At 39.5% G+C, this 17,219-nt stretch overlaps 1 protein-coding gene across 19 annotated transcripts in view; it reads left to right on the top strand.

The window, feature by feature from the left end:
• SOX5 (SRY-box transcription factor 5) overlaps nucleotides 1–17,219 on the top strand; it is a 638,539-nt gene that overhangs the window by 543,272 nt on the left and 78,048 nt on the right. For all 19 annotated transcript variants that reach the window (XM_050323666.1, XM_050323662.1, XM_050323669.1 and 16 more), the window contains one exon: nucleotides 3,218–3,303. In XM_050323666.1, the coding sequence (XP_050179623.1) occupies nucleotides 3,218–3,303 (86 nt within the window). The remainder of the gene's footprint in view (nucleotides 1–3,217; nucleotides 3,304–17,219) is intronic.

The raw sequence follows: 17,219 nt of genomic DNA, 5'->3' as shown, positions 1-17,219 counted from the left end.
TTGTAAATGGAAATGTAGTGTAGTTGTTTGAGAATTTATTGGTGTCCTCAGTTGTGCAAACTTCTGACTGGCTTGGGAAATATCTATTTCTATTAACTGTATATCTCGCCTCACATTCCTGAAATATTCCTAAAGCTTGGGAAAAAAATGTAGCCTCTCTTTACATCTAAAAATAAGATATTTACTGAAGATGTAATGAAATAGTTAAGACATGCATTTCCCAGACTTCAGAATTAGCTAAAACTGCTCAATCAAAAACTTCATTCTGTGGGAATAAATTTAAGTATAGTAAAAAGATGTATCATGTTCTAGAGAAACAACAAGAAATGTATTTATCAGATAAGACCTGAGACCTTTGTTAGTATTTTGAGGGTGGCAGTTGCTCCTGCATTGTGTGATGTGAATATGGACAGGGACCCAAAACCTTCTCTGGGAAGGGCACTGTCTGAAGAGTGCCCACCATGGCACAGTGTTTGAGCATATTCCTTGCTCTTTTGGGATCTGTCTCCTGTGCTAAACCACAAGATAGCAGAGGGTATTACCAAACCATAACAGTGAAAGGATTCATGATATGTTGCAGAAGCCTCTTGTTTTTGTTTGCTGTTTTTGTTAGTTAAAATTATTGGGGAGCAGTAGAAAAAATGTAAAATCCTTTAAAGAGTGAGCTAACAAAAAAACCAATCTGGTAGACAGGCGAGCCTAGCTCTGCATGGCTGTAATCTTGTTTTAGGATGAATCTGAGTTTTTGCTTTAGAGTTCAGAAAAGCTACATTAGCATGTATTGGTGTAGTAGCTGCTTTCTAGTAGGAGTCCCAGAAGTATTGCATACACTTCCAAAGCAAGTGGTTGTGACCATGCATGTGGCCTTGGGATACGCTTGTGGCCATGGGGACTTCAGCATGTTCATCTCTCACAAGCGTCTCCTCGATACCTCTACCAAATGAACCGTAAAGGATAGGAATTACCACAAAAGATGAGCATATGAGAATCTGCCTGGCTGTTTAGGAAGGTGACAAGAGTGGGATTTATAAATTAGCATGATGGGCTGAGGCTTACACGTGTGTGTGGAGAGAAGACGAACGTGGGACAGTGCATGGAAGCTATCTTTTAATATGTATGTTTTAATACAAGTCATTCAAAACTAGAAATTTTAATTGGCTGTAAGAATCAGTGTCCTGGTGAGAAACTTTTCCCTCATTCTTTTTTTTTTTTTTTTTTAAACTTTATCTTCTCTAATGGCTGGTTTTTGATCAAAATGTCCCCTTCTAGAGAGGAAACTTTCAGAATTCTGCTGAGATTAGCCTTTGGGCTCCTCGTGGTATGGAAGCAGATAAACACCATTGACACTGACTCTCTGACTGCCATCTCTTTTTTCTCTGTGTCTTCACATGTTTAAGGCTCACAGCTTGAGTTACAAGATAACTCTTCAGAAAATTTCAAGTCAGAGAAATTAATAATTCAGCCCATGATATGACAAGGAAAATGGGTGCCTCAGTTAAAGCAAAGTAAAATTGGGAAGTGTAGAACAATGGCATCCTCTGGGGAGAAAAAACAACCAAGCAAGTCAGGAAATCTGTTGCCCATCAACAGGCATAAATAGAGAATTTGTGGCGTGGTGCTGATGCAAAGACATTTGTGCATGGGGATGCCTGGGTGGACCTTTGGGTTCCCATTGCTTGGCTGGTAGGCCTTGAAAGGCTGTGAAGTTTCAGTCAGCAAAGAATTAGTTAAGATGTTCTTAAATATAAGCATGCACACTTAATTTAAGTTATCTGTTAAAGTGCTTTGCCAGTCCAGTTTTTTGCTAGCCCTTCATTTTAGAAGTTGTGCTATTTAATTCTTAACAGGAGATCTAAATGCTTGAATGAAAAGATCTCTGTAAAGAAAGTTGCATTATAAAAGGGAAGAAAACACATTAGCAGTTTTCCTGAATGTGTGTACACCAACTCAGCTTATTTCTAACATTGAAAAATCATTAGATAAATTTCATTCCCTTTGTTTTCTGTTTCCTGTAACTAAGGCTTGATAACATTTAAACTTTAATTCAACAATAACTAATAGTGCTTGTACAGAACACCCTGCATTGCCTTCTTGTCTTTTTTCCCCCTGTTCATTCAAAAAAGTACAATGAAGGGGAAAACTTTTAATCTGCCTCTCTAGTAAAATGTACAGGAACGCTTAGGTAGATTTTTCTGATAAAGTGTTCTGGCCTTTCCATAGTCTCATTTCAAGTGGCTGTTTTAATGCTACAGAAAGCATGCATGTCACCAGAACATAGGGACATACAGAAATACTCTGATGAGCCTTATTTCAGTGGAAAGTGCTTAAAGTTTTTATCATTTGGAGAGGCAATATGATGTCTGTAACATTTTTAATTATTTTTTACCAGTTGTCTTAATAGTTTTGGGCACGGGCTTGTATGAAGTTTATTTTAACAAATCAGATATGTAAGGAGTGACCAAAAGTGAGCACTCCATAACATTAAAACCTACCAGTCTCCGTCTCAATTTTTGTCATCTCAGGTAATTTTCCCTTATAAATGACTGCAATTTTTCCTAAAACCGTTACTGGGTCTCTATATCTCATCCAGCACAATGCAGTTCTTAGTAAGAATGAAGTAGTTTTCCCTCAGAAGCAAAATTGAATCCCAAGTCATGAAGTGGAGTCAGTGCAGGGATTTCAGAGGCTTGTATCTGATTTCCTTAACTTCACGTGCTTTTTTTTCCTCACCTGAAAGAAAGCAGAGTAGTCAATTGAGTGCCATTTCTGCTCCGCGTGAGGCTCAGTTTGCTAACAGCAAGTGGAGTTTGGTTAACTTCATATTCTGGACAAGCTTGTAAATTTGTCCCCTTCTAATGCTGTGATCTTATCAAGGTTGTACTGTTTTCCTTTTCTTCTCCTCCACCCCCATCTTCTTTCTTTCCTTTTTTTTGAAGTGCAGCCTTCTGATCAATGTGCACTTTTTTTTCCCATTTCCCTAAATACATCATGAAAAAGGATGAGGTTTCCGCCTTAATTGCTTGTGCCTTTTATTCACATTCCTCTCTCAGCCAGAATTGTGAAAAGAGTGTTAGTAAAAGGCTGCACAATAGAGCTTTTCATTAGGCCTCAACAAGGCACACAAAAGAAGGCTTTTGGAAAGAGTGAATGCAGGACTTTAATTTGCAGGTGGAGAGTAGATAAAAGGTGCTGACGCCTCTATTATTCTCTTACTTAGGTGACCCCTACCCCGTTCAGCTGATCCCAACTACCATGGCAGCTGCTGCCGCAGCAACACCAGGCTTAGGCCCACTCCAACTGCAGGTAAGTCCCAGCACAATGCAGAAGAGGCAAAGGTTAAGTAAATATGAAAACCAGTTTTCTCTTCCATTGCAACATAATGCAATTAACAGGGGTTTGGGGCTGTTCTTGTCTCGTTAAATTTACATCTGAAGCAAAAGAATCGTCAAATGATACACATTTTCCTTTTACCTTCCAGGAACTTCTTGTTACGGGTTTTGTGTCTTTATTGTCAATTTAACTACTTTTAGGTTTGTAGTTTAAATTTCTGCATAGTGGCATGTTTGCTTCTCTTATTGTTGCAGTTTAACCCCAGCTGGCAACTAAGTCCTTCACAGCCACTCACTCACTCCACCCCTCTGAAAGTGGGACAGGAGAATCAGGGAAAAAAGAGGTAAAACCCATGGATTGAGATAAGAACATTTTATTAATGGAAATAAAGTTAAATACAGTAGGAGTCATGATAATAACAACAATAATAGTAATGAATGTAATGAAAAGGAGAGAGAGAGAGAGAGAAATAAAATACAAGAAAAGCAAGTGGTGCACAGTACCATTGCTCTCCATCCATTGACTGATGCCCAGCCTGGCCCTGAGCAGTGATCAGCCCCTCCAGGAAAACTCCCCCCAGTTTATAAACTGAGCATGACATTCTCTGGTATGGAATATTGCTTTGGCCACTTTGGGTCAGCTGTCTCAGCCTTGCTGCCTCCCAGCATTTTGTACAGTTTCTTGCTGGTGGAGCATGGGAAATGAGAAATCCTTGGTTTAGGGTAAGTGCTGTTTAGAAACAACCAAAACATCAGTGTGTAATCAACATTATTCTCATCCTAAATCCAGAACACACTGAGAAGAAAACCCAACTCTATCCCAGCCAAAACCAGGACACTTTTCTGTTAGATCCTTCTGATGCAGGCTGTAATGCTGGCTAGGTGTAAACCACCAAAAGGAAATGGATTGTCAGGCAGAAAAGCTCTGTCCTGACAAGCACTTTTAAACTGCTTAAAAGTTGTTTACATGATTATGTCCTTTTAGACCATAAGCTCTTCAGAGCAATGACTGGCCCCTCCTACAGTGTTTTATGGTACCCAAACATTTTAGGTACTGCTGTAGTGCAGATAATTAGTGGTTATCCTAATTTAACATAGACAATTAGAAAACAGGTGGAAAGCTACTAAAGAATTTTTTTTTCAGCCACATTGAAGACTAGATCTGGTAGCCAGATGTATATGATTTTCAAACTGCTGATATTTTTAAATTTTGAAAGTATTAGGGTGACCATAGGTCTTAATGACAACAGTGCAGATGTTCCTCAGGTATTCCTGATCAGCCACACAACCCTTATCAAGTCATTGGAATTAAGCAAATGTGATGTCCATTGCTGCAGTTTGGATTTTGCTACCTGCAATGTATGCTTTGCTGGCAGGATGAAGCTGAGTAAAATTTGGGACTAAACGGAAACCGAGATCCAAATCATCTGTAATTCTCCGTGATCTGGATTGACGCTCTTTTCTAGAAACAAGAAAAAAAAAAAACCACACCATGCTCTCAATTGCAAATGCGTCTCCCCACTCACTATTATTTGCCAAGTTGCATGGAAACAGCAGAGCTTTATACCTGCTTGGAAAGGCTCAGTGTTTATAACCCATTACGTGTGAAATGCATTCTCAAACTCTGTTTGGCCCACATCAGCATGAAGTAGACATCAGATATTTCAGTTGTTTGGCCAGCGTACGAGAGCGTGGGACATAGTTCTGGGGAGGATCTTTTTTTTATTTTATTTTATTTTATTTTAACACAGCCAGCGGAAGTTAGCTGAGTTTCACAGAAATAGCTGCCAGTGTGTAAGCTGACACATTCCATGCACCACAGAGGTTAATACATTCATTCCTATTGTGCCTTTGTATGAAAAGCTACACTGTCTGTGTGTTAGTTTCTGATTCTGTGAGTTACAAATACCGTAGGCGGCTTAAGAATCATGGGAGCCATAAAAGTCATCCCTTTGAAACAAATTTTGAGGAGTAACGTCAGTATTGATAAAGTGCTTATAATAGCCAAACACACATGAACAGACATATGGAAGAAAGGGGGGAAAAAAGGAAAAACAAACATGGAGCTAGCTAGCAGTGAGAAAACAAAGGTCTGAGTGTAATTCTTATTTTTCATTCAAGCTAGTCCTAAAATAATCTGTCAGTGCTCCAGTAAGTTGGGAGAATGGTTTACTTTCATTTCAGGACCATCTTTGGGCTGTATCTATGCATGCTGTGGGCTGAAGTATTCTGATTAAAATAGGCTTTATCACAATGTCAGTTTTCTTGTTAAAAGGTGGGCTTTGTGCAAGTGTGACTGACTTCATAAATATCTTTGGATGAGTTTAGGTTGTGGAAAATTTGAGAACCTCAAAGGCCTCTTGTTTCTGTGCAGTGAAGAACATTAAAATGAAAATATTGAGCAAATTCACCTATGTTGTTTTGCTGCATGTTATTTAGTCTGGAATTAAAGGGAGAGTTTGGCAGCCAGTCAGTGGTAAAGGTTCAAATTACTGACTCTGTAGACTCCCTTGAATCTTTCAGACGCAACCTCTAAGGGTATGTTTATGATGGAAAAAAATTAAAGTTGTCCTTCTTCGAGTGTTATTTTCAGCTATCAGTGCAACCTGTCTACTAGAAATTGGACATACTGCTTAACTTCTGGTGCCATTTGAAAGAGTCAGGCTAGATGCACTTCAAGAAAGGTTTTACCATACAGTGGTACTCAGGAGGGTCACTCAGCTATGCTAACATGACTGGAGCTGAATCTGGTGTAGCTGCTAACCTAGAAAGATTATGTCTTCCAAACTGTGTACAAATCCACTTCAGCTCAGTGATGATGATGACTTTGTTGAGTCACAAAGAAACATTCATGATGTTTTTTTATGAAGAATTGATCCAAACCCACCTTTAAATGGCATTACAGTCTCTTTCAAGGGGGAACTCTTCTTACTTCAGACATTCCCCTGCATTCATATAACCACAGTGTTCCCTACAAACCCTCTGTCATCTGGTCATCAAACAGTAAAAGGTCAGGAAAGTACAATGTTCCTTCTTTTCTTCTTCTTCTATCCTCCCTATCACTCATCTTTCAGACTTTGTGTACTTAAAGCAGTGGTTTTCAGGGGAAATCAAAGGACCTAACACAATGCTCAGTTTGTTGCTCCCAGCAGAATTCAGTACACAACGTTATCGTAGCGAAGACAAAGCCAAGGAATTTTTCTTGTTTGTTTGTGTAGCGATAAACACATCTTTGTTATTTCATTAGAGAATTTTAAGTCGGGTCATGGCTTTAGTAGTGTACCATGAGATCAACAGGAAGTACCTTTTTATCCCTGGTTGTCAAAAATTGAATTTTCTTTTTCTAAATGAAATGCACACTGTATTTATAGAAGAACAGCTAACACCTGATTGTTTTCCAGTGGCAAGGAAACTCTTTATCAGTGAAAATGTAATCTCTCATTTTGAAATCCCCTGTTGATTCCCAGTGACGGGTTCGTAATCTGAAGCCCTCCGTTTCTCTCCGTGCCTTTGAGTCCCCACTGGGATATACAGATTCTGTCATCTGATATCTGCCACAATTAGCCATACGTGATTGCCTTTATTTTCAGTATTCACAGAGAGACTAATGACTCAGTGAGAATGGAAACTAAAACTTATATTGTTAGATGTTGCAAAAGGAGTAGATGGATGGGGCCGTGTTGGAGAAGCTGGAGCTAACACGATGCAAATGTGAACCTGTCCTCTGATAGAGTGCTATCTATCAGCACTGCATATTCACTCATTCCTACATTCAATGACATAAATGCCATTTGGAGAAAAAATAATTTTTAGATTTCTTCTGTTAATGAGAAGACTCAGTCCTGAGTGTTGTGTGAAGTGTCATTTTAAAATACACTCTCATGGCAGTAAAATGCCTCTTAGTTAGCATCTGAGTTTCTTATGTTAATAAGAAAATATAATAAAAAATAAGAAAATACAATCAGTATTAATAAGAAAATATCATAAATATCATATAGTTTTGTTCTTCAGGAGGGATGCAGCATGGTGATCCTGTATCAGATGAACAAGAACAAAACTGAACACAGCCTTGCTGCTGTGTTCTACTGACTAAGGCTAGTGAGTTCAAAGTACTGCTATATGCCTTATGTGAACATAATGTTTTCCTATATGGTTTGGCAGATGAGGGAATGAAATTCCTCTTTCTTGAAGATCAACATTCAAAGCTGTAAGCATAGCTATCATGTAACAAGTTTTACACAAGCTAAATTGAAGTGATTATTCTAATACCAGTCATCTTGGGCATTGCTAGTATGAAAGAGATGATTTCAGAAGCCTTAGCAAATTCAGTATAAAATTATATCTGATCATTTCTGATAAAAATAAATATTTCCTGCATGCTTTCTGAGCATTAGGAAACAAAGGACCTGATTGCATGATCTGAAAACTGATAGGAATCCACACCATTGGGAGTGCAAATGGTTCAGATTTCCCAGATTGCTTGTTTGATAACCAGATAGCGACAACGACTGATTAATTGGCAGTAATACAAATGCTGTATATACCCATAACTACACTGAAAGATCATGCTGGATGTACAATGACAGCTGCCCGTGTAGTCTTACTGTATGGACATTTTGTGTCCTGTCAAAACAGCATAGCAGTCTGATGTAATACAGATTTCCTGCAAACATCTGCTCTTGGAAAAAAAAACCACCCCAAAAGGTTTGGAGTGCAGACTTTTTTCCAAAGTAAAAGATTTTCGTCCATGTTCATCTTAGCATGAAACAGGACATCCTAATTACTTTGGTTTCGTTCAGCATTATGACCAAACTCGTCACTATATGAATCAAGAGAACCTCAGGTCAGTGTACAAGTTTGAAAGCATTTTAGCTGGGTCTCAGTTCTGAACACCAGTTGTTAGAAAACTCCTGATTTGTTCTCCTTGGCTATTTCTATGAAGATGATGAGTAAATTCAGACCCTAAACATATCTGGAAAAAATAGTTTGGCCAGGTTATTTTGTCTCCATTTTCTTTGTTACGTACTTGGGTCAATTTAATTTTTCTTACTACAACGCTATTCTCTTAGTTATGTGGGAAGAATCATACCAAGGGCTGAATTGAAATGGAATTTAGTATACATACTCTGGACCACGTTTTTTGGAAGAATTTGGGCCACAAGCAGGCACTGACATAAGTGGCTTGATTTTGAGAAGAGGTAAACCTGTCTGGAGTTTGAGGGCTTTTCAGAATTGTTTGTCTGGCTGTTATTTAGGTGTTCTCATTACAAATTTTCCTTTGGAAACCTTGCTTCTAGGTATCTTAAGGGTCACATGATCCTCTGTGGTCTCCATGTTTGTTTTGCTTGAAGGAAATGGAAAGGATAGAGCTCTTTAAGAGGTATACAGTGACTGATCAAAAGGTAGACTGTTCCAGTGGTCCTATGAGTATTCCATAAAACATCTGTGGCCCATGAAACAAAAATAAAGCACGAGCACTACCTGTTCAGATACCTTTTTTTTTTTTTCTTACGCACCAGCTTCCTTCTTGGCTTCTGCACCATTGCAAGAAAGCTACGTCTCTTTACTTACCACTTCTACCTATCTCTCTGAAGTATCTCCTTCAGTTTTGTTTGACAGAACCTCCCCTTGCTCCTAAAGAGATGTTGTGATATTTTCATGCATTAATTGTAAAGCACATGTAATTGGGGGGGGGGGGGAAGTGCATATCTCTTAACTGATTTTTTGCTATAATCTGTAGACATAACCAGTTTTGACCAGATTAAGTAGTTGGCCTTCCAGTGTTACAACACCTCAAATGTGTGAAAGAAGACCCTGAAAAAACTGTATGAACACTGTAGTGGTAGTGATGCATCTGAATACTGAAAACTTGATTCTTTCCTTATATTGGGGAATCAACTTGATAGAGATGCAAAGACATTAGTTATTTCTGATTGGGAAGAATAGTCCGATCCCCCATTATTGTCTCTACAGAATGTACCCAAAAGGTGGCAATACTTTATTCATTATTCATTTACTCTGCAGTCTCCATTCATGACCTCTTTGAGATATTGCTCTAACTTCTTTGCTTACAAGAAGGTAAATTGTTTCTTGGCAGTGGAAGGTTATTCTTTCTATTTGCTGGGTAGTATCTTCCTTTAAATACCATCTAAGCTGGCTTTTCAACAGTGAGAGTTAGTATCCGTTCACTGTTTGCTTTTTTACTTCACCTGTTCTCATTAATTGGACTCTGACTTAATTTGTAGGGAATGAATCATTAGTGCACAGTTTAATTACAGTATTATAATACTCATGCAATCCACTTAAGCATAAAAAAAGTAGAATTAGTTTTTCACTGCGAGCCCACACATCTGGGGAAAAAAAAAACAACTAAGCACATGAAAAGTGACATTTCTCATTAGCATAACCAAAAGATGGCAGTTGTCCATCTGCCATTAGCTCAGTGTATCACTGTGCTGTTTCTGATGGCCATCGCAAATAATGATAATAATAGGAGTAATAAAGCAACATAATATGTATACATTTTTGTTAGATGCCCTTTGAAATAGTTTTTTTTTAAATTGGTGTGTTATGCAGATTCTATATTCCCTACTTCTGTCTAGCACTTCTTTCTGGCTTTGTAAGGGAATTTGTTGCCACCTGTTCTGCAAATGGATAGCCAAGATGGCCATTTTAAAAGAGATCAGTGAAGACCAGGGTGCTTCAACTAGAAAAATGTGAGGCCCAGTACTCTCCATGTAAATGAAGCTATGACCATCTAAACAGGGTAAAGATCACTCTGGGTGTGGGGTAAGTTATCTTCAAAAAATTTGAACTTCAGAAGATTTTTTTTTTTTAATGAAGTCTTAGGGATGATTTTAAAGTATTTGTTAAACTATATATAAGGTGTGAGGTGAGGGGCTATTGATTGCTAAAGGCTTTTTTGAGCAATCCCTATGTTTTTAAATGGAAAAAGTTCCTCTCAATTAGCTCAAAAGCAAACCTTGCAACACCGGGATGCAACTAGTCCTCACTTTCTGGATACCTGCTGAGAGCTAGAGATTGTGATAGATTGTGTAAAAGCATGAACCACAGAACATACCAGCTCAAATAAATCTTGTTCATGGTGGGTAAAATGTGCTTTGTAGTTGGTGTCTAAACAGCCTATACTTGCCTTTGATGTAATCTTATATAATGTTATGAATAAACTCAATATATTCTATCAAAATAGATTTGAATGAAAAGCTTGATCACATCACATTTTTTCAGAATCCAATCAATTTACTAGAGACAGTCTTTACAGCGGACTACATATAAATGTTTTGTATTTTATTGAGCACTGTGAGTGAACATACACACAGTGGACATTTACAGGCAGTAAATACACATGATAAAACAATATCATGGCTACTCTGTGAGTTGTCAGATTATAACTCCCTCCTCAGCCCTCCAGGGGAAAGAATTAGCAGTGGTAGCATATTCATTTTATCTAGATTAACAGTCCCTTCTGCATAACTTTCAGATTCCATCCATATCTATGAAAAATGAAAAAAGACTGAAAAATGACCAGCCTATCTGCCTTCCAGTTGTAACTCGGGCCTGCTGTTTGCTAGCAGACCTCTGTCTGCATGAGTGAGTTTTCTTGTAGGTTAAAGAGACTGAATTCCCTCTTCCCCCTCCCTCCGACCCTGAGCCTGCAGGGCAGACAGACAGAAGCACACATATGATTAATACAGCACAGCTGCAGTAGTACCTCATTTGCATATGTATTAATAGAGGCAAAAACAACAATTCAATTACATACAGAGACATTCTGCATACTAAAGAACATATGCAAATAGCCTGGAAAAGGTGCAGCCAGCATTTTCTCTGACTTTCCTGAGCCCATATGGGCTAACATCAGAGCCTAGCTGTTTTCAAGAATCTGCCTTAAGAAGAACCTGTTACAAGATGCTTATACAGCAATTACTCTTCCTCCCCCCACCCCCTGGGTTCCCATTGGCGTTTGACATTTGGACAGTGGAAATAGCGCGTCTTTTCCTTGTTATTTCCTATTTACCAGCATTCAGCTTCATATTCTTGTATCTTTACATCTAAGCCCCAGCATGAGGAAACGAAATCCTTTGCCTCGTCTTCCATATGCGCGCATTTATCCTATTTTTCTTTCACCTCATCACTTGCGTTGTTTCCATTTTGCTTTTTCCTTCTCTGCCTCAAGCTTTCTCTTATCTTCTTGACTTCTGTGAATTAGCAAAAGGTGACTGTTTCTGTGCCTTTTTCTTGTAGTGACCTTATATATCTGATCGTAGCATAATTCAGTGATTTTCTGCTAGGGAACTGTTAATACTTTTAACAGATCTAAAAGGTGTCTCAGACAAGTTAACCTGTTGTGGATCTAAAAGTTGTCTCAGAGAAGCTAACCTATTATAGATAGACTGTTATGTCATGATACATTGGTCTTTGTCTCTACTAAGAGGGTTGTTCTCAAATGGAGAAGATGAAAAGCCACGGGTATTATGTATTTCGTGCTACAGCTGATGCAGATCTTGATAACTGGTACAGAATCTGATTCCAGTAATAGAAACAGATGTTCTCTAATCTCACAGGAATTTAATAGGCAGTAGTATTGAGCATCTTTCAAAAGCAGGTTGAAACTATTCCAGCTTTGGAACGTAGGCTATAGGAACTCTTACTTAAGCTATAAACACTTCCTTTATCTGTAAGTTATTCCTTATGTTAGTGTTATAACTAAAACCCCCACGTATGTACTCAGTATGCTTTTCATATTGGTCATTCACACACTGCAACACAATGGTAGGCCATGATCCGTACCCAGTACCCTGATTTCTGGAAAAGTGTGACATTTAACATTGGCCTTCATGGACTAGTTACACAGAGCTCTATTTCGACTTGAAAGGAGATAACAAGTCACTAAAAACTTTTGGAAACCCGACAAAGCCATGAAGATGCCCAACTGCCTTGTTTGGGTGGCAACCCTCTGTGTTTCAAGCAGTCTGAATTACTGGGCATTTGTTTGAAATGTCTCCGTGGTGTGAGCAGGGAAAAATAGGTCATGCAAGAAAGAGTGTGTAACTGTCTGGCAAGCGTGCTTGTGAGGTCAGGTCATCCTTAATTTCTTTTCTCTTGCAAAAATGTTACACTTCTTTCTTTTTGGGGTTAGCCTGACAGACAGAAGCAGATTACTCCTTGATTATTTATAAGGCATTAATTTTAGATGAATATTGCTGAAGTAACTGACATCATAAGTAGTTTTAGCAGCCAGCAGAAGAGCCTGTTTGCAGATTGGAATATGACAGTCTTCACTTACACAACGTCCTGTCTAGGACAAAGTCTGAAGTGTATGAAATAAGACATGAGAAGTGGAGGCATATATATCAGCTAAGACTTTGTTTATACTTCTGTGTGATATAACCAGGACTTCGGATGGTTGGAGTGGTGGTGTCGACGTTGTGAGTTCAACCAGCTGCAGGGCAAAAACAGTGTCAAAACAGCGGCAGTGGCAGCACCTGCCCACCAGTGTTTTAAATCAGGGTGGGCAAAAGACCATTTGAGAATACTTCCCTGAAGTAACTTCTGTTGAAACAGAAGTAAACAGCAACCTTTTTATATATACACCTTGAGATAACTAAAACGATGCTTCCCTCCCTATATTGGAAACAGAGAAAACCTGTGAAGTACTTGTGTTTCACAGAACACGGTGTTTTATGATTTACATTTGTTTAGAATTGATTCTCCCTGGCAAGGTCTGTATGAAAAATCTGGTAACAAAACAAAAAAAAACCCTTTCTTTTTTTTTTTTCTCCCCTACTTTGTGCCCTTTGCGCATTTCAGACACTGGGTTTTGAAAGAGTTGGCTTATGCTACTGGTTTTCCTATTATGTTGTTTGCTCTTTTCAGAGGGATGTTGCTGAAAAGAAGATTATATAATCATGCAAATCAGATTGTATAATCCTGAGCAAACTGTCCGGCGGGGGGAGAGGGCGGGAAACCACACCAAGTGGGGCTTGGCTGGCTGCGGGGGGACTCGCTCTGAAACCATAAACTGGGGGGTTACAGGCCTCCTGTAAAACATGAAAGCTGCAGTCAGACTAGTGAATTTTTTCTGAATATTTTTGGAGTTCATTGTCTTTATGCTGAGCTCTGCCAATAGTGTATATTTACAGTGCCTCAGCAGAATGCCATGACAGACAAACACACAGGAAAACTGGAAATCACTGACGTGCACACGCTTCAGTGCCTGAGGAACAATGCTACAAATAACAACAGTGATAAACACATACACGTACACAAACTAACTACTTACTGACACACACTTACTTCTTTAGGTCCACATTAAATTACTGCATTGTATGCATCCTTAAACTTGGCACAAGTTCTCCCTTGAGATCTTGCTAGCTCTGTTGTACCTGGGTCATATGACATGGATTGCTGTTAGATGCAGATTGGTATAATCTATGAATGTGTAAGAACTTTGATTTATGTCTTATTTCTTACTGCAGTCTTGTTTATGACCATTCTTTTTCCTCCAGAGTTTAGGTGATTTCCAGTTGGCAAGGCAGAATAGGATAGAAATAAACAGAATAGTAAATATGTACATGGGGAGCGTGTCACTGATCTGTGATATAAACTGTACATGGCATGAACAGTGAAAGCCATTAAAAGTTCTTGTGCTCTTATTCTTAACCTGTCTTTCTTAAGTTTGATTCCTTGCCAGGCTTATTCCTTGCCAGGATATTTGAGCACCTTTGATGAATGGAGGCTAATATTAGGCACAGTTTGAAACTATGAAATACCTATTTACTGTTGACTGTAGATGTAAACATTAGACAACAAGCCACTGAAGTCAGAATGCTTGTTGTGTTTGTTTTCTTTCCAAAATCATCAGTTGAACCATCCTATCTGGAGATGTAGCTTCCAGAGTGTTAATTATTCTGTTGTGCCTGGATAGCATAAGCCTGCTTCTGAGGTTAAGTCAGAGTACAGTTATTTCCCCAAAACTTAGGTTCAGTTTCCTCAAACTCCTTTTCTGCTTTCAGAGGTGCTTAATGTTTTTAGCTCCAGTGGATTTTGTAAGATCAATCTAAATAATAAAATTTGGAGGCAACTGTACCCGTAGCTCTGAGGTCCCTGAGACTAGCTCCCAAATTTTGTAACCTGCATGAGTTCTGCTGACCTCTGAAGTTTGAGTCTAATTCCTAGACTAGCTTTTAAGTATCCCTTTCACTTTACCTAACTGCCTTATTTTTTTTGTCATTGTTACCAGTGGTCTGTTTCTGTTCCTTTCCATTAATTGTACAGGTGAGGAGAGAAGTCCTGCAGACTCCTGGATTTACATTCCTTAACCCCTTAGCCGTAGAGAGTGGTCACATCACAGATAACTTACCCCACCAGAAATATACTGCAGATTTATGAAGGCATCTATCTCGGAGCCTGGCAAACTCTGGAGTTACGGAGAGCAAGGCTGTCAGCAAGCCTCTGTGTTAAGTGTCGTTCCCCAATGGACAAAAAATACGAATCAATCCGAAAAGCAGAATACAAGAAAGAAAAAAAAATTAAAAGACAGTGTGTGTTTTTAAGCTGGGAGAACCTTTGAAATCAGTGTCCTATGATTATCAATACCATAGGAAAGCAGTAAGAAAGTTTCAAATGCTCTATGGTAGCAGAAAGTGAGATTTTTTAAAAGTGTTTTCCAACTACATCTGCACCTCCATGTCTTGCTGTTTAGAGTGATTGCTCTCGCTATTTAAAAGCTGCGTTACATCAGAGGTTTCTTGCTGTACTGCAAGCTGTACTTTGCTTTAGTAACCACAGCTGTGCCACACACTGCACCAGCGGCGGCTGACAGGGGCAATCTGTTTGTGGCATATTGAGGGAGTCAAATTGTCTTTGGGGACTGCTGTGAAATGGCTTTTTTCAGTTTCTTCCTGTAGGTACAATATCTGTTTCTCCCAAAGGGGCCTGGGGCTGCCAGTTTGTGTGCGAGGGAAGGAGGTTATTCCCTCAGAGATGTGGGTTGCCACGAGGGGTGGTACCTGTGCCCCTGCCTGATGTGCTCAGGGGCCCAAACAGGAGCATCCCTGCGTGCCTCCCTGTGGATGCTGTGCTGGGGAAAGCTGGCTTTCCTTCAGCACGCCTGGGCAGCAAAGCCAGTGGCTCTCTGCCCCTCTGAAGGTGAAGTGTCCATCTGCAGGTTACTCCTCTCTCCACACTGGAGTGCAAAAATCATATCTGGCAACAAAGCCTTTTCTTTTTCTTTTCCAGTTTTTCCAGGCTCTTCTTTTCCCTTCCATGGCACAAAACACTCTTTCCAAAATTTAACAGTGTGTTCTCCACTAATACACCAAAACATTGCAGCTTGTGATAGTGTTTTGGGCCATTATCATGGAATAGAGTAGCATATTTATTTCATTAGGGGAACCAAATGGATCTAGCTGAATGTGGCTAAACTACATGGCTGAAGTCCTAGTTTATCTCTGGTGTTGATTTACCATTAAACTCTGAACTTCTGAAAATTACAAAATTCACAGTAGAAACACTAAGAGGTGTGCTACATTTTATAGTAGGTTAAACTGTCCTTAAGTATCACTTAATTTCTCCACAGTAGTTTTGCGTTGGTATTTGTTCAGTATTCCAGTGTTTACAGACGTGGGGCTTACTGGTGTTTAGGTTAAGAATCATAGAATGGCCTGGGTTTGAAGGGACCTTGGACATCATCTTGTTCCAACGCTCTGCCATGGGCAGGGACACCTTTCACTAGACCAGGCTGGCCTTGAACACTTCCAGGGATATCGCAATGGAGCAGCCACAGCTTCTCTGGGCAACCTGTTCAGTTCCATCAGTGGAGAATTTCTTCCTAATGTCTAATCTAAACCTACTCTCTTTCAGTTGGAAGCCATTCCCTCTTGTCCTGTCACTCCAGACTCTTGTAAATAGTCTTTCTCCATTTTTCTTGTAGGCTCCCTTCAGGTACTGATAAGGACACAATTCAGTCAGCCTGAAGCCTTCTCTTTTCCTGGTTGAACAATCCCAATTCTCTCAGCCTTTCCTCATAGGAGAGGTGCTCCGTTCCTCTAGTCCTCTTAGTGGCCTCCTCTGGACTTACTGCAACAGGTCCATGTCCTTCCTGTGCTGGGGACCCCAGAGCTGGATGCAGCTCTGCAGGTGGGGTCTCACCAGAGCAGAATAAAGAAGGCAGAACCGCCTCCCTCATACATCATGTGTTTATACCTTCCATTTAACTTGCTGTCCTGCTGTGCCAGTAGTTGCCTTGGAATATGGTTCCTTTTAGGGCTATCCATCCTACTTGCCTATCAACCCTACTTATCCCATTCCCATTATCATGGCAGCCTTACTTCTTCCTGAACACTGGTCTTATATACTGGTGGCAAAAGTAATTTAGACAGTGTATATCAGTGTGTGTTTGGGAAAGATTTTTAAAGAGCCCTTAAGGGATTTGGGAGCCCATCAATAATTAATTTCTTACGGTGGCTTTGAAAATAGGATATGCAACATTCACACTTAATCCTTCCTCCTTTCCACAGCTGTTTTATTTTTTCTGTGTTTTGTTGTGTGGAAAGGAAGCAGTCATCAAAATTGTATCAGGGTGTTTGGTGGTGAGGTGGTGTTCATTTGGTAACTCAGTTTTCACTGGATGCAGTGAAAGACACGAGTACTCAGCATTTCCTACCTTTAGTCCAAGCTGACCAAACTCACATTTGTGTAGTAGCTTGTGTTTCAGTGTATCATGACTCCTTTCACTTTAAGAGGGGAAAAAAGAGAGAATGAGTATAATTTCCCAGCATTTTGTGTTGTGTACTAGGATGTCATGTCCCTCATACTCATCCCTTAGAATTTTGTTGTCTCATAGGTGTGGGACTCCAACCAAACTCA

This window comes from Myiozetetes cayanensis, unplaced genomic scaffold, assembly GCF_022539395.1.
Source record: "Myiozetetes cayanensis isolate MyiCay16 unplaced genomic scaffold, myiCay2020 scf3, whole genome shotgun sequence".
NCBI classification, from domain to species: domain Eukaryota; kingdom Metazoa; phylum Chordata; class Aves; order Passeriformes; family Tyrannidae; genus Myiozetetes; species Myiozetetes cayanensis.
The sequence above is the reverse complement of the archived record's forward strand: the minus strand, read 5'-3'. Positions and strand labels throughout refer to the sequence as shown.